Consider the following 24,378-nt stretch of genomic DNA (forward strand, 5'->3'; position numbering starts at 1 on the left):
TATTTTTTTTAATCTCTATTTTATTTATTTCCTCCCTGATCTTTATTATTTCCTTCCTTCTGCTGACTTTTGGGTGTTTTTGCTTTTCTTTTTCTAGTTCTTTTAGCTGATGGGTTAAATTGTTTATTTAAGATTATTATTCTTTTTTGAGGAAGGCCTGTATCGCTATAAACTTCCCTCTTAGCACTGCCTTTGCTGCGTCCCATAAGTTTTGTGTGGTTGTGTTTTCATTTTCATTTGTCTCAAGGTATTTCTTAATTTCAACTTTGATTTCATCATTGACCCATTGGTTTTTTAATAGCATGTTGTTTAATCCTCACGCTTTCCTTTTTTCCTCCTTTGTTTCTCTGTAGTTGATTTCTAGTATCATGGCATTGTGGTCAGTAAAGATACTTGAGATAATTTCTATCTTCTTAAAATTGTTGAGGCTTCTTTTGTGCCCAAGTACATGATCAATCCTAGAAAATGCTCCATGTGCACTTGAAAAGAATGTATATCCTATTTTTTGGGGGGACAGTGTAATGCTCTGAAAATATCCACCAAATCTAATTTTTCTATTGTATTATTTAATTTCTCTGTTGCCTTATTTATTTTCTGTCTGGAAGATTGTCTAGTGATGTTAATGCGGTATTAAAATCTCTGACAATGATTGTATTCCCATCAATTTCCCCCTTTATCTCTGTTAGTAGTTGTTATATGTACTTAGGTGCTCCTATATTGGGTGCATATATATTAACGAGTGTAATATTCTCATCTTGTATCACTCCTTTAATCATTATAAAATGTCCTTCTTTATCTTTCTTTATGGCCTTTGTTTTAAAGTCTATTTTGTCTGAAATCAGTACTGCAACACCTGCTTTTTTGGCTTTTCCATTTGAATGGAATATCCTTTTCCATCCTTTCACTCTCAATCTATATTTGTCGTTCTTCCTAAAGTGGGTCTCTTGTATGCAGCATATTGAAGACTCTTGCTCTATTCTCCAGTCTGCCACTCTGTGTCTTTTGACTGGAGCATTTAGTCCATTAACATTTACAGTAATTAATGATAGATGTGTGTTTATTGCCATTTTGAACTTATTTTTGCAGTTGACTTGGTATTTCCTCTTTGTTCCTTTCTTCTTCCTTTTGTGGTTTGGTAATTTTTCTTTGTATTATCTTGGATTTTATTTAGTTTTTGTGACTCCATTGTAAGTTCTTGGCTTGTGGTTACCCTTTTTTGTGAGTCTATTAACCTATTACTATAACTGTTTGTACTAAACAGATAGTAATGTAATCTCAAAACCACCCTACCGAGAACAAAAAATCTGAAATAAAAAGAAAGAAAAAAAAAACTTTATATTTTCTTGCTTCCCTCTCCCACTCTTAATGATTTAGATGTCTTCTTTTACAATTTTGTGTTTATTCTACTTGGATTTCATGGAAGTTATCACCTTTCCAGTTATGAGTTTCTCTTTTTTGTAGCATCCTGCTTCTTTTCTATTTAGACTAGACCTGTCAATATTTCTTTTAGTATGGGTTTAGTGTTGCTAAACACGTTTAGTTTTTGCTTGTCTGTGAAGTTCTTTATCTCTCCTTCTATTCTAAAGGACAGCCTTGCTGGATAGAGTATCCTAGGTTGCATCTTTTTTTCATTGAGGACTTCAAATACATCTTGCCACTCCCTTCTGGCCTGTAGTGTTTGTGTGGAGAAATCAGCTGAGAGCCTTATGGGGGTTCCCTTGTAACTCACTCTTTGTTTTTCTCTTGCTGCCTTTAGGATCATTTCTTTATCCTTGACTCTGGCCATCTTGACTATGATATGTCTTGGTGTGGGTCTGTTTGAGTTCTTACTGTCTGGGACCCTCTGAGCCTTCTGTACTTGGATATCTGATTCCTTCTTTAGGTTTGGAAAGTTTTCCGTCATGATTTCTTCATATACCTTTTCAATCCCCTTTGTTCTTTCTTCCCCTTCTGGAACCCCTATTATGCATAGATTGGCACACTTTAGATTATCCCATGGGTCCCTTATATTGTACTCATTGTTTTTTATTTGTTTTTCTCTCACCTGTTCTGATTGGGTGCTTTCTGTTGTCCTGTCTTCTAGGTCACTTATTCATTCCTCTGCATTATCTAGCCTGCTTTGTACAGCCTTTAGATCAGCTCTCATCTCAGTTTACCAATTCTACTTGGCTCTTCTTTATAGCTTCAATTTCATTTTTGACATTTTATATCTCAAAACACTATCTCTTTTAGTTCCTTCAGTACTTTGATCACTCCTTTTTTTAAAATCTTGATCTAGTAGGCCATCAATGCCTATTTCCTTGATCGTGCTTTTAGGGGATTTCTCTTGCTCTTTTAATTGGGAGTGGTTCCTCTGCTTCTTCATATTGCTCATATCTCTCTGGCACTGTGGCTTATGGAGTATCAGTTATCTATTGTGGTCCTTAAGGAGTTTATTTATTTATCTGTCTAAAGCCTATGCAGGAATAAAACTTTAAAAAGAGAGAGAGAGAATTTTAAGAGAAAGGAGAAAAAAAAAGGTTTGAAAACAGTGTATAATCAATAATAGAAGAGCAAGTTGAAGCAGAATAGCAATCGAGTTGAGATGTCTTTTGAAAACCTTAATAAAAAGGAGAAAAAAAATCAAAAAACAATATTTGAAACCTGTGAATAATCAATAACAGATCAAAACCAAGAGAATTAAAAATGAAATGAGGTGGATTTTTTAAAATAACAATATTTTAAAAGAAAAATTTTTAAGGTATTAAAACTGTAAACATATACAACTTTAAAAAGTAAAGATTAAAAAGTTAATAGAAAATAAAACAGATATAAAAAAGATTTTAAAAAAAGAAAAAAAAAAGGATATGTTCTCTTGGAGACTGTGCGCTGTTTATGGTTTTATCAAGAAGTCTTTCTGTCTTCGCCCTGTTTCGCAAACTCCGCTTGCTGTTTGCAGAGGCCCTCCGTTGGCGCCCTCGTCTGTGCTGCTCGTAGTGCCTGTCGGCAGGAAGATAGTGCTCCCTCCCAACACTGGGTCGGGGTGCGGCTCTCCTTTGCAGTGGGCCAGCAGGTCACTCCCCCTCCCGATGCGGCAGTGAGATGCTGTGCTCTGGGGGAGGCAGGTGGGTGGATCGCTCCCCCTCCCGGCACCGCGATCGGATGCTGCGTTCCTGCCAGGAAGGCGGATGGCAGCCCGCCCTCTCCCGGCGCCAGTAGCTCCGCTGCTCTGTGCAGCTGCCCGCTCCGCCTCAGGTTGGCGCTCCGTAGGCGGGCTCGGGGAAGGCCACGGAATCACCCCATCCCTGCTCTGTTCCAAAACCCAGCTCTTTGTCTTGGCGGTGCGAGTTCTCTGAGGTACCAGGGCAGAAAGATCCTATCTGCCTCGTGCTGTAAACAAGTCTTAGTCCGGCCCAGGAGGTTGCGGAGCCCCTGGTGCGGATTCAGGGCTCGGCCCCGCCCCCGCCCCGGCGCTGCGCACAGGAGGACATGGCGGCTGTTGCCGCACCCCGCCTCTCTTCTCGCGAGAAGCGCCAGTAATGGCGCCGTGGGTCTGAAGAGACAAAGGCTACGGCGCCCCTTCCCCCAGGGCACACCAGCAGTGTTGCTTTGCTTTTTTTTTTTTCTCCCTATTTTATGGGGGGTCCAGGTTGTTCTGCTCTGTATCTCCCCACCATGGCACGCAGCCCCCTGCAGACGCCCGGGGTCGCCTCTGTGCCGCCGCCCCCGTCCTCCGCCCCGCTCGGGCGGCCTGTCCCGGCCCCCAGCTGCCGGCTCACGTCTCGGGCTGGGTGTCGTGGGGACTCTTTGTGCCCGTTTAACTCAGTTCTCTCGGTCAAGGGGTGCTGGGGCAGATCTGAGCCTCGGAGGCTCCCCCTCTGTCCCGCTGGCCTCTCCGTTGGAGGGGGGAGACCCAGCGAATGAGCCCTATTCCTCCTCTGCCGCTGCCTCCCCACGGGAGGGTCCCGCACCGTTTTGCTTTTTCGTCTGTCTTTTTTCCTTTTCTCCTACCAGATTTTGGGCGTCTTTGTCTTTCGAAGAGGGCGATGTTCTGTCAGAGTTCAGCAGGTGCTCTGGTTGGCTGAGTGGGTCTGTAGGTGTGAGTTTTGGTGTATTTGTGGGAGAGGATGAGCTACGAGCATCCTTCTACTCCGCCATCTTGCTTCTCCCCGGATGCACTCATGTTTGCCATTCTTGAGGTTACTAATATGGTTTCACAGGTTTCATTGCTCCATTTTGATAACTGTACCATTTCCTCCTTGAATAGTCTGTGGTGCATTTTCACTGGGCCACGCAGGACCACGCACACTGGATCTGTCATTCTTGTCACTGTCTTTCTTACTCATCTTATTGCAGTCTTGCTGTTTTGCCTATATATTTATTAATCTTTGTGTGTTTAGTTACACTGAAATTGTGTTTTTAAAATGTAATCAGTTGTGAATTTTCAGAAGCTTGTATATTGCCCATGCTTTTTTCATTCGTTCAACTTTTACAGGCACTTAACAAACTCAAGTTATTAGAAAACTACTGAGTTATGGGTCTGTCTTCTCTTTAAGTTTTATTCTCAAAATACGTGATACCATCTCTCTTGCTTGCATTTTTTTTTTAAACTACACAGAGGTCATTGGAAGGGAATAACATTATCTTGATGAAGACATCCTGAGGTTCACAGAAATGTTTACATCTGAAAAGATATTACTAGTTCTGAAAACTGAATGGAGTAATTTTAGAGGTAATAAGACCCAGACCCCCTTACTAATTAGGGGTAAGATCAGATTATTACATCCCCCCTCTTTCTGTATTTTTATACACAGAACCAGAAGCAACGGGCAGTATTCTCAAATGTTGCACACTGGTCTCCTACTCACCTTGACAAGCAAAGTGGGCCATTCTAATGCTCTGGAACTTTGGAAATGGGTTCCTGACAACTACTGGGATACCTGCTGGTGACAGTCTCTGTATTTCATAGTTTCTTAAAGTCTGGGGTGTAGGTCAGTCAGCCTTTCAAATGGATGAAAGAGATGTCGGTAGCGATGGAATTGCTACAGTGCATGAGTTCATTTTTTACCCCTGGATCCTTTTCATCAATAAGGTATTTTTAAACTGATTGATAGCTGTGACAATAGGTTCAATCCTTTTCATTTCTTCCAGTCAGATTGTCCTTTAGTCCATAATGTCAGCATAATGGTTTTTCTAGGGGGACAAAGAAAAAAAAGGGGGCAGAAAAAATTCGTACAAATTATTGAATTATTTTTGCATTAACAACCTCCTCAGGTGGCACTCAACCCCCCTACCCTCGCCATGGTTCTTAATCTTCTTCCCGAGGACCCCTGAAAAGAGGAGAAAAAGGTGAGGAGGGCCAAAGAAATTTTACACACTGGGCAGAGCTTCTGTTGGAGAAGATATCAAGGGTGTAGAGAGCTTCCAGAGAAGGGAAAACCCGTTGTAGAAGAAAGGGAAAGGCCTTGGAAGGGTGAGTGCACATGAGCCTTGTGTGTGAAGGTGCCGATTTGTGTCTCTTCTTTAAGCCCAAATCCAGTCGAGTTTGCATGTCTGTTTCTTCTCTGCCACAAGGAGACATACATTGTGCTTATCATGATCGTGATGTTGGGGATTAATCACATGACTTCTGTTTTAGGAGGTGTCTAAAAACTGTCATTACCCAAAGATGTGTGTGTATCGATCTCTCCAGAGATGAGTTACCTTTAGAAAATCATGCTGAATCAGATGAGGATGACTCCTGTCTGTATTGCCCGTGACCCCTCTGGGGAAACAAGGAGTTACTCTGTTCTTTACTAGCTCGCTTCCTGGCCTTGTTTCTCTAGGCATGTTTTATCAAACCGGTTATACAAGCTCGAATCATTCCCTTTCCGGCCTGTACTTTAGTGACTAGTATTTGGCTTCCAGTTCAAACACTGGAAAGGGAGAACAAAGAGGAAGCCTGAGATACTGCAGTGAGTCAAGAATGCCTCCTTACTGCCCTCGGATATCTCCATGTGCAAGCTGAGAAATCGAGCTTGAATGTCATCCTTGCGTGACTGAACCGAGGTGCTTCTATGGCAGGATGTCAGTCTGAGAAGGTAAAGGGTATGTAAAACTGCTGTTGTACTCCTTTGCCTTCTTTGTAAAAGCCTCTTTTCATTTGTATCAGTTACTGTGTTGTGAAATACTTAGCCTTGCTTCAGTGAGCCTCAGGGCTGCCCTGTCTTCCGGTGGTCAAAGCCAACTGATACCGCCAAGAATAAGGTTCCATTTCTACTCTCATCTGCTCCCCAGCATCAAAGTTGGAACGGCAGAAAGAATTGTACTCAGACAGGCAGATAATTTAATCACTAGTAACTCCTAATTATTCATATATTATATTTTAAGGGGCTTATATTTTTTAATACTTCAGGTTATTCATGTCTATTATGTTACATGCAAGGTCGCTCCCTTTTTGCCCTGGGAGATTGGTTTTGGTATGGAATTAGCCTGTGCTTGTAGTGAGAGAGACATTGAGGTTATGAGCTCATGATTCATGCTCACGTGGATTTAGTCCGTGAGTGAGCCGCTGTGAAGGTTAGGCGTGAGGTTCTGTTGGGAGTTACACCTTTGTTGCATGGCTTTAGTTTTTTGCATCCACTTGGTTCCACTGATAGAGGAGTGATTTCCTTTCAGGTGACTGCTTGAAAATGGATGTTTCTCCTCCCTCACTAGCATCATCCATTCTCTCTGGAGAGTCTTGAGGGAATCTAGCCAGGCCTTCAATTGCTTCCTTCAGGCCCTCACACAGTGGGATACGGGTCCATTACCAGCCTTAAAGTTGATGTGTTTTCTGATTATTAGACTTTTTGAAAAAGCCAAATATATATTAAGCTGCTTTAGAGATTTCTTTCAGGAGTTTCATTTTCTTCTTCTTTGCTACTTTGGGCTTGGCTTTTCATGGCAGTGCCTTAGAAAGTGGAAAGTGACCCTTCTTTCCATGTCTTCAGCAAATTCCCTGTTGTTTCCATTAAGAGCAGCTGAGGGTTGGAGGGAGGTCATCTTTTAGACACATGGGACCAGTCATGGAAGGTGCTAGGGTTTGGATCTTTGGTCTTCAGGATATATTTTTACCTCTTGTCTCATGAACCAAAGAAATGATTTGAAGGCTGGGGTAGCAATTCTGTTTTCATTAGAAATAATGTATCTATTTGCCTAGTGATGGGCTCTGTTGATGCATGATTCTTGAGCAGATAATTAACAGGTATAGTCAGATGAGTTGCCGTAAACTTAGAAAATGTTCGGGGATTTTTATAAGAGCCACTCTCTGCTGTTCAGGTCAGTCTTGGCTCAGCTGTGCACATCAGCTGGGGTGCCCCAGCTCCCCTCTTCATACAGCCCATGTGATTTAATGCGTCTGGATCTTGCCCACTGTCAGTTTCCTGCCCTGAGCTACTGTTATGCATTTTGTTTATCACTACATTTTCAATATCTTTCTCCCCTCTGGATTTTTAGAAATAGACAAATGAAATACCCGAGCCAGTCTTTTTGGGGGGATTGAATCACTTACAGACTTAACCCATGGCTTCCCCTGAGATCAAGTCACTGTGTAGTGACATAAGGGAATTTTATAGAATCAGTTAAGAGAGTGAGAGAATCCACATGGCATTAATTCGCTCCATGACTCTTCATTGAATACTAACCGTGTGAAGCACTGAACTCAGTACTTTAGCCCCATAGGATAGTATAAGGAGACTGCAGAATAAGGCTGGGTTTTGTGAGGAGGTTGGCGTTGAGTTATTCATGTAGAATTCCAGAGGATACTTGAGTCTCTTTGCCTTCTTGCTGCTCTAAACTCAAGAGAGTAACGCTGAGCTAGGAGAGACAAATGTTCATAATCCCCAATAGCATCTGATTCTAAAATGGCTTTCTTTTGATTTCTAAGTGAATCTTTGAAAAAAAGATGATTTATTTCCTTATTATTTTGATCTGATTTAGTTTGTTACCCACAGATTCTAGGAGTGACGTAGCATAAACTGGCTAGAAAAATGTAATACAGTGGTAAACGTTTGCTAATAGTACTTTCCAAGGATGCTTGTATTCCTACAAATCATTCAGAGTTACTTCTAATCAACATCTCTGTGTAGCTGACTGTAGTGTTAGCATGATTTAGCTAGCCTTTAAAAATGTGTTCAGTGGTTTTATAGACATTTGATGTATGTCTAAAACTGTGTATTCCTAAATTCACTGCTTCTAAATGCTCAGTTAATAGTCATGGGTTAAGAAATTAAAAGTTACTTGATGAATATCTTAGTGTTGTCTGTCCTTCATGTGTGTATTTCTGTAGTCACCACTGACATTGTATAACACTTTCTAAAACACCTGTTTTAGAGCTTGCTGGGTAACATTTAATCTTGTGATTTTGTTCTGAGATATTTAACAATTTTATCACAACTCTGAGGTTTGTACCTCTTTAAGAACACTACTGAAAAGTACAGAGTGTTCCTTGTTCATTTCGTTAGCTAGCCTACTGGCGCTCCAAACAAGCACAGCTACCTTGGAAACCTGTGTGGCAGGAAATGCTGAAGTTTGCTATGTATACAACTTGACCCGCTAGTTTTGCTCCTGTGTGTGTATCCAAGATAAATGAGTTCACATGTCTGTGAGGATCACTGCTGGGCACGGTCGGGGTCAGTGCCTCCTGCCGTCTGCCATGCCTTGGGATGCCCGTGACATTGGTCACCCTGCTCCGAGGTGTAACTTACCAGAACAGGAGAAGCTGGTAGTGTAAGTAAGAAGGGCAGCTCTCCTTGCTCAGGTGGGTGGGCTGAAAACCCTGACAACCTCTTGCTCTGCAAAATCCCATATAAGTATTATTCACTTTTGAGTGCAGACTAGTTAAGACTTAAAATGTCTGCTGTTTCTGTGAAATATTATCAGGCAGTATGGAGAAGGCTCTTGATTCCTGACTCATCAAATCAGAATATAGAAATGACATGTATCTTTGCAAAGTAAGAAAATTGAATCCCAAAGTTATGGAATGGCGAACAGTATGCCTAAGAGTTCTTAGAGAAACGGCACTTTGTAAATTAGTCAACGTGTGGGGTTGTTCTGTCTTAATTCTAGAGTTTACCAGACTTTATTTTGTTTATTCCTTACTACTTTCTATTATGACTTGTTGTCCTCTCGTTGGAATAAGCTCGAGTGCTTTTACAGCATTGTAAAATATAACTGCTAGTTTTTAAATTAGTAAATTAACACCAACACCTTGCATTTGCAAAATGTTTCATACTTTAAAAATAGTTCACATTACATACTTGATTGTCACAAATTATGGGAGTGTTGCATGTGGATTGTTAACTATACTGTACAGATGGGAAAACTGAGCTCTATTGGCTAAAGAAAGTGTGCAGTCACAGGTGCTAACTGAGGCAAAGGCTTGGACGGAAATGCAGCTCTCCCCCCTCCACACACATCAAACCTGGGGAAGCTCTGGGTCTGGGAACTGTGCCCTCTCTGCATCTCCTTCCGCTCCTCGTCTGTTGTTTAGTTCAGTTTTATTATTTCACATTTGCTCGTATTCTCCTGTTCATTTCTCATTAGACGTCCAAGGCTGCTCTTTGCATCTGTTGCTCCCTGAGTGCAGTGCGTACACCTTGTGTTCTAACAGCTGTGTGGGAAACGGCGATTGCCATGTTCCGTAATTCTGCTTTGGAATTCACCTCTCCTTAATCTCGGTAGTTGATTTTCTTTTCTTACCCTACTCAGGGAAGGGTTTGCCTCGTCGGATCTGGCCGTGTAACCCTGTAGTCTAATATTCAGTTTCCAGTGAGGCCGTGTACACCGTTTCAGAGGAAAGCAACGCGCTCTCCCTGACTACGAATTAGGAAACAAAAATCCTTGTTGTGACTCCGCATTTAGACCATGAGCAAGTTAGATAGTTTCTATCTTTAGCATGTGATTTCACTAGATTGTAAGAAACTGCAAGTTATCTGTTTATTGGGTATTTAATGTGGAGCCCTTTGATGCATCCGCTTACTTACGTAACATTCTGTATTAACAAAATAATCAATAAACAATCACTAATAGAAAAGAGTGTTATTGGAGCCAAATTGAGAGCTACTGTGACTCAGAAAACAGTATCTTGCAGTGTCTTTAGATGGTTAATTCTCCAGTTATTTCTCTGGATTCTCTCCTCGTAACCACCAGAGTAGAAGTGGATGAAATGATATGTGGAAAGGATGAAAAGTTAGAGGACAAAATAAAAGATGTAGGGTCCAAGGAGTGAATATGAGGAGAGCGAACTGACTGCTGACCAGAGCAAACAAGTTTAGCTAAGGTTCATAGTTTGCCAGCATTAGGCTCCTTCTAAGCACCAGATCAGATGGGTCCATCTGCAGAGGGGGTCTGGTCTGTTACAGAGTGAAACTTCGCAAGACACGTCCTAGATGCAAGGTTCTACTAAAGGTATGTGTTCACTTAACTCTAGGTGGTGGTTGTATCTGGCAGTTGATATTATAATGGATTATTTACTTTCTACTATTTCAGTGCTAAAATTGAAATTTTAAAAAAGATCAGGTATGATTTCTGTAAATAGTAAAAAAAAAAAAAAAGAGAGAGAGACATTGTTTTAATTTCTCTCAATAGCTTCACTTAGGTTAGGCTTTGTCATCAGCAAGTAGTGTGAACCACATTTGATTAATAGGAAAGTTATATCCAGTCTAAAAAGAAAGGATTTTGAATATATAGTCTTTAATTCTCTGGGGTCATATATATTGGTGGAAAAAAGAGTCTTCCTGAACTTACTCAGGGATCTCATTCTGGCCTGTGTGATACATGGTCCCTCTGCACATACTTCTGCCTTGTTTTGCTTGCACTGTCTAACAGGGAACACACTGGCATGTAGTTTTGGGGGGTTTTGTTTGTTTGTTTACTGACTCAGAAGTGAGGGCTTTTCACCAGCCAAGGAACCTTTGACATGAGTGGCATTTTTAGCTTCCTTTATTTTTTTGTATGTAAAAAAAAGAGGAAATCTAGGGCCAAGCTAAATGAGATTAGTAACTTGTCTGGAGTTGTTAGGTCTTCTTGATCAGTGCTGCCCAACAGAAATACGTGAGCCACATATGCAATTCTAAATGGCCTAGTAGCCACATAGAAATCTAAAAATAGGTGAAACGAATGTTGATGATAAATTAAATACACAGTATCTAAAAATCCGTCATTTGAACATGTAATTAATATAAAAAATTAATGAGCTGTTTTGCATTCTCCTTTCAAGCCCATGCAAATTCCAAGCCGCACGTGCAGCTGTTCAGTACTGAGCAGTCTTTTGTTCCGCTCATTTTAAATGTGGACACCAGTCTGTTGCTTGCAGGTCTACCCTTATGGATTTCATTAAGGACATCTGCCTAATTTTAATTCTGGGAGTTACACTGGCCAATAATTCCAATAGGCATGATCAGTAAATTAGTGTTACCCTGTTTCAGTTTTTGACTGTGAGGCAATAAAGCAAGTGAATAGGAGCTAAGGGCCAATCTTTCCTTCCCAAAGGACTTGACTTTAATTGTGACCTGAGATTTCTTGATTATACTTAAAATTACTAATCTGTGAAGAGCAAAATTTTTCTCACCCTTTAAATTTTCTTTCAGTACTCCAGTTGATAGGGGCTTCACTGTCCACTCTGTTGTGATGCTTTGGGGCTGTCACGAGAGGAAAAGTGGCCCCAGTAGGGGGAGGCATTATCATTATCCTGCCGCACTAGACTTGCTTGCTCCTTTAAAAACACAAAATACTGCACAGGCTTTATTTTATTTCACGGCGGTGCCTGGGAATCACCTTGTTATTGCTGTAATCAATGATCAAATCTGAAAAAAAAGGTACATACATTTCTGAAGGAGTAAGTCGTAATTGTTTCTTTTAAAAATGACTTTTACCCTTTAATTCTTTCTTCTTTGTCACTTATTCAGAGGTAAGAGGAAATAGTTCACCTAAGATAATCAACTTACTGCTTTTAATTTGGTTTAAGATGAAAAGCTGCTAAATTCTTTCTGAATGTGTTGTTCTACATGACCTGTCTTAGTTTCCTCACAATTTTTTCTTTGTTTAGAGGAATAATTTATGATATAAAATGGCTTTGACATTGAATCTGAGGCTCCACCTATAATGCTCTAGGCCAGAGGTGGCGACGTATAATGACCTTCCATCTGGGGACCACTGGGACCCTGCTGTCTCGCCAGGAGTTCTGCTTTTGTCACCAGCACTGAGGCTGCAGGGGAAGGCTGGGGGTTTATGAGTAGATTTGTGTCAAAGCCGTCATTATCATTCTGGTCTTGCTTCCCAGGTCTGTTCAGGCTGCTGTAACACAATGCCATGGACTTGGTGGCTTATGAACAACAGAAATGTATTTTTTGTGATTCTAGAGGCTGAGAGGCCCAAGATCAAGCACTAGCACATCCAGTGTCCGCTGAGGACCCTCAGCCTGGTTCACAGATGGCCGTCGTTTTGTTGTGTCCTCACGTGGTGGGAGGGGTGGGGGTCTCTTTGGGTCTGTTTTATAAGGGCATCAGTTCCACTCATGAGAGTTCCGTCCTCATGACCTAATCACCTCTCAGAGGCACCATCCTACTGGGCATGAGGTTTCAGCATATTAATTTTGGCACGAGGGAAGATTCAGTCTGCAGTGTCTTGGTGCTGCCCTTTGTACCTGGGGAGGTGCTTTGCCCGAGTGGCTCTCAGACTGTCTTGGTGAAGGGCCCGGTATTAAATCCCCAGTTCATTATGCTCTGATACTTTTGGAAAACACAGTATGTATGAATTACTAGAAAAAGGAAATTAGAAATTTTATAGCAATTTGATGAAATAATTTTATGTTTTGAATCTAGATTGTATGTCTCTCTGGGTTTTTGTAACATTTTATCCCAATTTCTGTACATATATATCCCTTAGTGGACAGTGACACACAGGACGGGCAGCAGCCTGTGATCCACAGTTTGAGTAGGTGACACTGATCTGCGTCTGCAGTAATCCTTCTGTCATCTACTTGGTGAGGTGTGTCCTCCATTTTACAGATCAGGATGCAAGTATCTAAGCGATTAAGTAAGATGCTCAAGGATACAACAGTGCTGCAGCTGGAATTCTGACCCAGAGTTGCTGCTAACCCGCAAGGGGTCTTTGGTGGAATTAGGGGAAAGTATACTTCCCCTGAGCTGGCCGGCTTCCCGCCTTCACTCTGCATGCTTGGGTGGAACACGCCTGAACTACTGGGGAATGTGGCCCTGTTCAAACATAGCCATGCACTCCCTGCACCCTCTTCCCGGGATAGAAGGGGTGGGGAGAGGCAGTGGGAAGACAAGGATGAGGGGACACTAAGACTTGTCTTTTGGTCATTTTATTGTGCATTTTCACAGAATGGTGGCTGAAGTTGAAAAAGCAAAAAAAGTTAGTGAAAATCACTGATTTTCAGTATTTCTCATGTAACTTGTCTTCAACCTTAAGCTTCTGGAGTACCTGTCAATTTAGTTACCATATACTGTCCTGGGACTCCAATTATTAGAAATTTCTGTGCACATTCAGGTAGGTAATGAGGGTTGAAGACAATAGAGAAAACAAATTAATATTAAATGATCTATAAAAATATTTATGAATATATTCCCATATCCTTGCTGCCTCTGCCATCACACTTCTACTACGAGTTCCCAGAGTTGGCTCAGTTTATATATTATGTGAAGAAGTAACTGTTCAGACCAAAAATTCATTCTTCCAATCCAGGAGCATGGGATATCTTTCCATTTTTTTAAGTCTTCTTTAATTTCCTTAATCAGTGTTTTATAGTTTTCCGTGTGTAAGTCTTCAGACCAAAAATTCATTAATGTTCATTTTAAGCACATTTCTAGTTATGCAGCATAATTATAGTAATTGTATCAGGGTCCTAAAATTGCTGACTGTGGCCACATGCATGAGCATTTTGGTTTTACTCTCTTCCAAGACTTAAGGTTGTGCCTTCTCCACACAGATGTATCATTGGTCGTGTAGAATGCCGGGAAAGTGAATTTACATGGAGAAACCATTTGCAGTTATTGGAAACTCCTCAAAACTAATTAGGGCCTGGTTTTCTTTTTTAAGGAGATTACAGGTGAGGAGAGGAAGATAATATTAATCCTCTTATGGAATTAAATTCAGTAAACAAAAAAGGTGCCAAATATTTTATTTTTGACAAAACATTTAAAATGCCTTCTTAAATATGTAAATTCTTCAGCTATCACTTACCGTAGTAAATACACTCTTTGCTGGGACGTCGCTAAGGCACACGCGCATTTTCATGCTAAATGTCTCCTGCAGCTCTTTGACATTGATGCTGTTGGTATTTTTTTAGATAAGGAATCTGAGGTTTTAGGATGTTGGAGGAGGTTTTCCAGAAAGTGTAAAAACCAAGCAGAAGAACCTTAGACCCTTGTGATATATATATAAGCACTGGCGTCACCGGGGAACTTGAAAGAACCTCAGACCCAGGAATCAGAGCCTGCATTTTAAAAAGATCCCACATAACTCATGTGCATATTGAAGTTTGAGAAATAATCCTTTAGTTTACAGGTTCCATGTTCATAATCCTACACAGTCCTTCAAAGGGATATTTAAGATAAAAACTTGATTAAGAATATTAGCTGAATCTGATGTGAATATGGAGAGATTCAGAATAATCATTTTTTCTTCTGGTGATATGCCCTAATTTTGTAGATTGCACATTATTTTCTTTCAGTTTTATTGAGATGTAATTGACATAGCACTGTATAAATTTAAGGTGTACCTCATAATCATTTGACTCACATACATCAAAAAATGTTACCACAGTAAGCATAGTGAACACCTATCATCTCATATAGGTCACATTTAAAGAAAAAAAAAATAGACTTGGGTTGACTGAGATGATGTAGTAACAAGACCCCGACCTCCGCTCCTGCCCTGGGCACACCAAAACTGCATCTGTTTACAGACGAGCTGTCCATGAGAACAACCTGAAGACTAGCAGAAAAGGTCTTCTGCAACTAGAGATACAAGGAAGGAACCACAGAAGAAGGGTGGGGGGCAGATACGAGGCTTAGTCAAGACCCATCCCCATGGGTAAGTGAACCACAAACAGAAAGATAATCACGGCTGTGGAGATCCTCCCCAAGGAGCAAGGGGTCTGAGCCCCACATCAGGCTCCCTAGCCTGCCCTGGGAAGATGAGCCCCCAGCATGTCTGGCTTTGAAGGCCAGTGGGGCTTGCCTTTGGGAAGGCCCAAGGGCTGCGCTAAATAGAGGTTCTGCTCTTACAGGGCAGAATCAGTCATTTGAAAGGAGCCTGGGACAGACCTACTTACTGATCTTGGAAAGTCACCCAGAGAGGCAGGGGGTAACTGGGACTCACCCTGGGGACAAGGACAATGGTTGCAACCATTTTGGGGAACCATTTTGGTGAGCTCATGCTCCACGTGGACATTGGTGCTGGCAGGCGCCATTTTGGAATCCTCTCTCTAGCTTATTAGTGCCAGGACCTGGCCCCCACAACCAGCAGTCAGCACCAGTCCTAGGATGCCCCAGGCAGAGCAGCTAACCAGGCAGAGACACAGACCCACCTACCAGCAGGCCAGCTGCCCTAGTCCCCTCTAGCCCCCTAGTTGCCCAGGACCTGGCCCTGCCCAGCAGAGGGGGCATGACTCAGCCCTGCTCACCAATGGGCCACTACTGTCACTCTACTAGGACACCCAGGGCCCTGCAGCCAGCTCAGAACCCAGACATGCCCACCAGTGTGTTGACACCAGATATGGGGTGCCTGGGTGTGGACGTCAGAGAACCCAGGACGCGGCTTCACCCACCTACAGACTGACACTAGCCCCAGTGAGCCTAGCCCACAGCCATCCACCCCGGTAGCCTCGCCTGCCCACCGCGGGGCAGCACCAGGACCAGTACTCCCTGGGCCGTGCAGCTGGCCGGGCCAGAGCCCAGCCCTGCCTAGCAGCGGGCACAGCCTCCGCACACCCCTGAGAGCGAACCAAGGATGCTGCTATTCCTGTTAAGAATGTTGTTTTACTCTGTGACTTCGTGTGACAGCAGAGCATGATTATTTTATTAGTTTCCTAATTGACTCAACTTAGAGTGGCTATCACTTCTGGAATTTGACAATAAACTTTTTTCTTTTCCTCTAGAGTTTGTCTAAGCAAATTTATAACAAAATGCTCACAATAAGTAGAACTTGCTTCGCTGCACAAGATCGGTATCTGGGGTAATAGATTCATAAGCAGGACTTACCAGTAGTGTGTTACTGTCTGGGAAACACAGTTTAAACATGCCCACGTCTGTGTTAGGGAGCTTCTCATGGATTATGTGGCCTGACGCCTCTGGACTCTCTGGAAAGCCAGATTTGAGAGTGAGCTAACACAGCCCTTTGGATTTGATGATCATATCACCATTAATTAGTTGGAAAGTTCCTCATGAAATGTGGGCCAAGTGCAAAATGAGAGCAACTGCCAGTGAAATAGTGAGCTTTCTCAAAGACCCGAAAAAAAAGCATGTTTTCTATTTTGTGCTCAAACTAACCTGATTGATCTAACAGATTCTTTGTGTGTGTGCTGTTTAATTTTTCCCTTCACTTGTTGACCAGTGTTTCAAGGTTCTGCATTAGAAAAAAGGAACACTTTTTAAATCTCAGGCTGCAAAGGTCAGATGTGTAGTTGTTATTTTACAGAGACCAAACTAATTTCCTAAATGATTAGAAATTTTAATGTTGGCCGATCAGGCTATTAAAAGGCTGGTAAAGAGCCCGACACTGAGGCCCGTGGTGAACACCAGGGCAGAGACCGTGGATTTTTAAGATGTGAGATATAAAACCCCAAATTTCTTTCACATTGTTTTGATACAATGTTATTAAGTTATTTGTTCATCTTTTAGGATAAAGCGTAACATGCTATTAAGCGTATCACTGAGTTCAGATAACATCTCTCTCTTTTCCTTTCTTTCTTGAGCAGGTTGTCAAGTTACTAAGCAACAAGAGATCACAAGCAGTTGGAATCCTGATGTCTAGCCTTCACTTAGATATGAAAGATATCCAACACGGTGAGTAAAACTGAAAATTCAGCTTTGGAATACTGAAATTTGGGCTGAAGGATATGGTGCTTAGTGGTAAAATTATTTCAAACTTAGACTTTCTGGTTATATTCAAATTAGTGTGTTCCCTATAAGTGCTAGCAGACTTTCTGCCATGATTGTTTCTGGAAAGGTTTGGAGTAATTTGGCTTTTATGTCATTTCTATATCTTGCTAAGAGCCTAATTCTCATATGACATGTTTAGCCTGCATTAGTAAGTGTTTAATTTTTACTTCATAAGAATTGCTAGTCCCACTGTGCTCTGTGCAGGTTAGACTTCTCCGTGTCACATTCCAAGCGTGGCTGACGAACACTGGTGAGAGCCCGACGCGGGGCACATCTCAGCCACTGACAGTGCCTGGAGAGGAGGGACCGCAGGGGCGGGAAGTATGCTGAGGCTTGAGTCTCAGTGTTGGATGAGCTAACGTAAAGGAGAGGAAGTAAACCTAAAATTTCCTAATAGATCAGCTAAAACCAATGTAGGAGTTACAGGAAAGCTTGTTTCAGCTGTTGTTTAACAATGTTCTGATGATAGAGATGCTGAGTAGTAGACTGGATTGCCATGTATGGGGATTAAATGCAAACTCAAAACCGTTCGAGAGGCTGAATGACCGTGTGTCTCAGATGTCTCTGAAGCGCCGAGTGACTGATGGGGCATATTCTCCTGGTCCTCCTGTCTGAGCTACTGTGAGATGCTGAGTCACTAAGTAGTCGTGTTATGTATAACTTTATGGTGGACAACGGGTCCCTCTTCTTTGAATTCTTTGGGATAACTCTGTGTAACCCTCCTGGCTTTTCTCCCTACGTGGGGCCTGAATCATTTTTTTAGTAACTGTCAAAGATAGTTTCAGATTATTCCTGCCCACTCATATTATTGTTGGTGACCCAGACCCATGGAAGCAGGGCTATCATGACCTTCTGTTATTTTTTATGGTGGTGTTTTAATTTATATCTTTAAGCAGATTTATAAAATACTTTATTTGGAATTAGGGTGATTTTTAACATTTTTAAAATGGCTCTCATGCCAACACTTTAATGCTTGGACTCTGCTCTGTTATTTACAGGCATCCCTGTGCCACATTGGCCTGTCACATGTGTGCTGAAAGATTTTGCCTGAAGGTGAACAGAGGGAGTAAATTTATATTCAAAATGTCCTTTAAGCTATTCAGAGCCTTAGAATAGATTTAAAGAAGATTAAATTATCCAATAGAATGTACTTATTAATGACATGTGGTTTATAAATCATGAAAAGATTTAACTGACTTCCTAGCTTACCTCTTTATGAGTGTGGATTCTATTTGGTAGGTTTAAAATAATGGGTAGAAAAATTCATAAGTAGCGCACGCTTGGTATGCCCTGTCGATTGATGAGTAACTCAGTCACAGTTTAACTTTTTATTAAACTGCTGCGATGGTGGGACTTTCTTACTGAAGCATCGGTGGTGGTAGTCATGGAATAGGACACCGAGGCTGCTGCCACGGAGTGCTCGATGTTTCTGAAGCCGGCAGATGTGGCCCAGTTAAGTCATGGAATGAAATCTGAAAATAATAATATGGTCCTTTCCTTCAGTCAAATACTGCCTGGGCTGAGTTAGTACTGAGAGTCTTATGAGCAAAGGAGCTCACCTCACATCCGTGTGTGGTGAGGCCAGTGTGAGTTCATTGAAAATCTGCTGGCTTAGCGTGCGGCACTCACAGGACCACAGCGTGGACGGCAGAATTATACATAAACTTTATCCTATTCGGATGTGAAGTGATTGCTTGAGTCACTCTGAGTCGCTGCACGAGGTTTTCTAAAACACAGCCACCTTAGAAATCTGAAGAAGCAAGTGTGTGCCTTTCAGTGCCTGCAGCCCTGTCCTGCCTGCGTGTTGTCCGGATCCGTGGTGCCCACGGGTGAGTCACTTGTGGCCTCCAGAAGAAAACTGACTTCTGTCAGGGTATGCCTCCACTGAGAAAGCCACAGAAGCACAAACATCTTTGGGTTTGGATGTGGAAGCGGCTGAAGAATGTATCCTGACCTCCAGGGTCATCTCAGACAAGAGCAAACTAAGTTCTGTCAGTGGTTATGTGTCTCTGTCAAGGCCGCACAGCTCGTTAACACAGCAGACTGAACTTGCACTCCGCCCACATCAGCAGCCGGTCCTGCTCTTCTCATTCAGAGGCCCTGCTTCCCCCCGGTTGTGCTTTTCCTGCAGCCAGCACTGCTGTCTCAAAAACAAAGTATGTGTAAGGTTGTAAAAACTGCACGAGTTGTTTTCCCTCTCTCCTTCCCTGTCAGAAGTCTAGGAGAGCTCAGAGTTGAGTCTGCTTTGTAACGCTTCTATTCTAAAGTCCCGTGTTAGGGCAATTCGTGTGGCAGGTTGGGTCATAGGTGCGAAAGGTCTAGTTGCGGTCTCGCCGCTGTATCCACGTCCCGCTCAGACTCGATGGTGAACGCAGAGCGTTTCCCCCAGCGGCACACGAAGAGCCCTCAGTGCCAAGCGCAAAGGGCCGAGGGGTTGGCTTTACGTGCGGGGCGGGGGGCGGGGCGAAAAGGTCACAGCCAGCCGCTGGAAGGCAGCTGTGAATATGCCTGGTGGTCCAGGTTTCTGGTGGGGGAATGAAACTGGTGTGCTGCCTCTGAAAAATCCCACTGCAAGGGCTGAGAATAATGTAAACTCTAGGATGAAAGTGCCTTTCAGAGAGGATTTGCCCTAGTCTGTGCTAGAGACGGGGGGTACCGTGGGCTTAGGGTCTCCTTAAGTCATAGAAGCCCCGTCAGGCTGTGCAACTCTTCGTCCGCTGCGTGAGCTGATTTCCCTGAGTGTGTAGCTGTTTGAGTCCAAGTTTATTATCGGAGGAGCTAGAATCATTGGGCGGGCCTTGAACTTTAATATTTAGCCCCTGGCCCCGTGAAGCTGTCAACAGAAAGTTCAGATTTGTGGGGTCGGGCTGATACCCCGAGGACAAAGGCAGTTTCTGAGCTGGCTCATTTCTCAGGGTTGTCTCTTGCCTTTTGATTAGCATGTTCATTCCTCTCTTGTCTTCTCTCTTGTCTTTTAGGGCATTTTACAAATGTATTTTGTCCAGCATTTAAAATTTTTCTCTTTGGGAGGATCTCTTTAAGTAATCTAGTATAATTCCCAGAAATTGGTATTATGAGAGTATCTAGAGGTTTGTAGTTTTTGAAAATAAACTGAATTTTCTATGTAACATTTGGCTCGTATTTCAGGAGTCAGTATGGTATTCACAACTCTTAGGTCCATTTTGGTAGATAATAGTAGGTGTAAAAGAATTTCAAATTTCATAAGGCTCCGCTTTGTGCGCCCCAACCCCAGTCTCACTACTAGGTAGAGTATCCACATGTTTTATCATCCATCTGGGTACTTCTGAGAATGAAAGGGGTGCTGGTAATAATATTGCCTAGGCCAACAGTGCAAAGTGGAAGTTTTGCAGCCACACAAGTAATAGGATAACTCTACTACCAGATAAAATGACATGGTTTCTGATCTAATTCTCTCTCTCGTGTAGATTTTTATTAAATATTTATTGGCCAGCAGGAACAGAATGGTTTGAAAAGCATGCCGTGTAAACCTGAGGTTGCCTAGCTCTGTGTCCTTAGAGGTGGTACTACCAATATCTTGTCTGAGAGGTGCTCCACACTGATGCAAACACATCACAGAGGTAGGGATCTGTTACCCTCAGTCTGCACCAGACAACTAGAAATCCAGCGCTGCCAGAGGCTGAACCTACGACTATTGAGGGACAAAGCCTCAGGCAGCCTCCTTAAAGATCCCAACCAGAGGGACTCACTCCACTGGGTTCTCATGCTCTGCCTGTGGAAGGGATGGGGTGGGCCAGGGCATCTTTGAGAGGTTTCAGCTAATCCACATGCCTTGTATACCTTTAGTTTCACCAGTGCCATTTTAGCTATCAGTGTGCTAATTAGCAAAGCCTCAGTTATTCATCTAGGGGCAGCCGAGGATGCTGCATGCTGAATCACTGAGCTGTACACCGTGCTGCTGCTGTCATTGCTCACAGTTGTATCGAATGGTCTAGAGGGAGGGAGTTAATTTCCATCTTGCAGTGAAGGGAATTGACATTTATAGATTAAGCCTAATCTGGGGCTTCCCCTCCATAGGACCAGAATGGGTGGTCCCGTTCCTCTGACTCCTGCTTCAGTGCTGTCTGTAGTAAATTAGCTTGTTTCAGAATGAGGACCTGTGCTACCTACTAAAATGATAATATGCAGCCTGTACAAAAACAGAACTGGCAAAAGGGCATAATACTTTTGGCAACCAATATGGAGTTTTAAAACTTTGGATGATATAAATTTCACAAATTTTGTTAATCACTTTAAATGTCATTTTATAAAAACTCCCTAGTTTGCTTATTGACTCTGTTTCTTTGAGAAATGACACTGTGGATTTTTTTTCACATCTGTGAATTAAGTGAGGAAACATATTTTCAAGAAAATTATTAGTTAATAGATTTGCTTATTCTTGATTGAACCAAGCAAAGATAAACAAATTTGTATAGAAAAAGCAGTCTGGACTAAGGCTATCAATGAACTAAACCATATTGTGATTGTCTGTAAAAGTCTGGTGGTGCGTAGTGATAGAACTCTCTGTGCCTCTTTTTTAGGTCACTGGTTGCTCAGAGAATATATAGGGAAATCCAAAATATCACTCTAGTGTAGTCCTTGGGGATGCTTGCTTCAATTTTTTTTTTTTTTTTTTAGTTGAAGTATAGTTGACTTACAGTGTACTGTTAGTTTCTGGCATGCAGCAAAATGAAAAAGAATATATATCTTTTTTGGGTTCTTTTCCATTAGAGTTCATTATAAGATATTGAATATAGTTCCCAGTGCTATACAGTAGGACCTTGTTGTTCATATATTTTATATATAGAAACTTGTCTGCTTATCTCAAACTCCTAATTTATCCCTCTCCCCCTTTCCCTTTTGGTACCCATAAGTTTGTTTTCTATGTCTGTGAGTCTACTTCTGTTTTGTAAGTTCATTTGTATCATTGTTTAGACTCCACATATAAGTGATATCCTATGATATTTGTCTTTCTCTGTCTGACTTACTTCACTTAGTATGACAATCTCTAGGTCCATCCAGGTTGCTGCAATTATGCATTATTTCATTCTTTTTTATGGCTGAGTAATATTCCATCACACACGCGCGCGCGCGCGCGCGCGCGCGTGTGTGTGTGTACACAGACCACATCTTCTTTATCCATTCGTCAGCGGACATTTGGGCTGCTTCCATGTCTTTGCTGTTGTAAACAGTCCTGCTGTGAACTTTAGGGTGCATGTATCTTTTTGGATTATTGTTTTCTCTGGATATATGCCCAGGAATGGGATTGCTGGATCACATGGTAATTCTATGATGTTTTTCAAGGAACCTCAGACTCTTCTCCATAGGGTCTGCACCAAGTTATATTCCCACCAACAGTGTAGGAGTATTCCCTTTTCTCCACACCCTCTCCCACATTCATTATTTATAGAATTTTTTAAAGTAATTAATTAATTTATTTTTTCATTTGAAGTATAGTCAGTATGTAATGATATGTTTGTCTCTGTTGTACAGCATAGTGATTCAGTTATACAGACACACATACATATATATATAAGGGGGGAGGGATAAATTGGGAGTTTAGGACTTGCATATACTAACTACTACATATAAACTAGATAAACAGCAAGGTCCTACTGTACAGCACAGGGAACCATCCATAGGCTTTTTGATGATGGCCACTCTGACTGGCGTGAGCTGAGACCTCCTTGTAGTTTTGATTTGCATTTCTCTAGTAAGTAGTGATCTTTTCACGTGCCTATTGGCCATCTGGATGTCTTCTTTGGAGAAGTGTCTATTTAGGTCTTCTGCCAATTTTTTGATTGAGTTCTTTTGTTTTTTTTTTTTTGTTACTGAGTTGTATGAGGTGTTTTTATATTTTGGAAATTAATCCCTTGTCATCAGTTGCATCACTTGCAAATGTTTTCTCCCAGTTCATAGATGGTCTTTTCGCTTTGTTTATGGTTTTCTTTGCTGTGCAAATGCTTTTAAGTTTGATTAGGTTCCATTTGTTTAGTTTTGCTTTTATTTCTATTGCCATGGGAGAAGACATGCTATGATTTGTGTCAGAATGCTTTACCTACAGTTTTATGGTGTCTAATATTTCATCCTTTAAGCCATTTTGAGTTTATTTACGGTATGAGGGAGTGTTCTAACTTCATTCATTTACATGTGGCTGTCCAGCTTTCCCAAGACCACTTGCTGAAGAGGCTCTTTTCTCCTTTATATATCTTGCCTCCTGTGTCAAAGATTAATTGACTGTAGGTGTGTGGGTTTGTCTCTGGCCCTTCTATTCTGTTCCATTGATCCGTATGTCTGTTTCTGTTCCAATACCACACTATTTTGATTACTGTTTGCTTTCATTTTGACTCATGTCTAAGCATATTACTTCTTCTTAGTGTCTCTCTTCTTGGCGTCTGTACTTCCCTGGGTTTTCCCTCAACTTTCAAGTGTAGTCTCGCAATGATAAGGGTATGAGTTCTGGGGTCAAGCTGCTCGGGTTTTGTTAGGGACCGAATGTTTGTGAAAGGTAAACTAGCTTCTAGCTTTGACTGTAAAAGCAGAACACTTTAAAAACCTGGAAATGCCCTCTCTGAACTGGGGGAACTTCGAAGGCTGTTGTGTAATAACTTTCCCTGTGTATTTTGATGGCCTGCACCTGGAGCGGTTCTTTTACCCTGCTGGGCTGCCACTGAGTAACGGTTTTGTTACGAAATTTTCTATAAAACAAGTTGTAGTTTACAACCTCCAGGGATTTTTTTTGTTATAGTTTCTAATTTCGTTCTTGGAGATGCAAGCTTTTTCACTTGCCTATTAATTACCATGATGTCAACCAAAGCAAAATGCCCATCCTAGAAGTGGTGGGTTAAGTTTTATTCGGGGAACTTACTGAGCGCTACTGCCTGGGCTGCAGCCTCTCAGCTGGCTCTGGGGGACTGCTCCAGAGAGGCAAGAGAGGGGCCAGGATGTGAAGGAGTTCTTGCTGGGAAAAAAAAAAAAAAAAAAAATTACAGTCAAACATCAGAAGATCACTGCTAAGCACAAAAAACAGACATCTCAAGTTAATGATTTTAGTGCTTTTCTGTGTATGGCAAGAAAGATGCAAGAATCCGTGATCACTGAAATTGCTCCTTAGATACGCACCCTCGCTACCCAGAGCCAGTGTCCTGTGGTCCTCCACCCTGAGCTCCCTCAGGGCACACCATGGCTCGGTGGCCTGAGAGTGTCCGTTGTTTGCTGGAATGGCAGGCAACAT

General features: G+C 42.0%; 1 protein-coding gene across 2 annotated transcripts in view; it reads left to right on the forward strand.

Moving 5' to 3' along the window:
• FMN2 (formin 2) overlaps positions 1–24,378 on the forward strand; it is a 285,581-nt gene that overhangs the window by 121,938 nt on the left and 139,265 nt on the right. For both annotated transcript variants that reach the window (XM_031460837.2, XM_064487855.1), the window contains exon 7: positions 16,943–17,030. In XM_031460837.2, the coding sequence (XP_031316697.2) occupies positions 16,943–17,030 (88 nt within the window). The remainder of the gene's footprint in view (positions 1–16,942; positions 17,031–24,378) is intronic.

The sequence above is a fragment of the Camelus dromedarius genome, chromosome 8 (assembly GCF_036321535.1).
Source record: "Camelus dromedarius isolate mCamDro1 chromosome 8, mCamDro1.pat, whole genome shotgun sequence".
NCBI lineage: Eukaryota > Metazoa > Chordata > Mammalia > Artiodactyla > Camelidae > Camelus > Camelus dromedarius.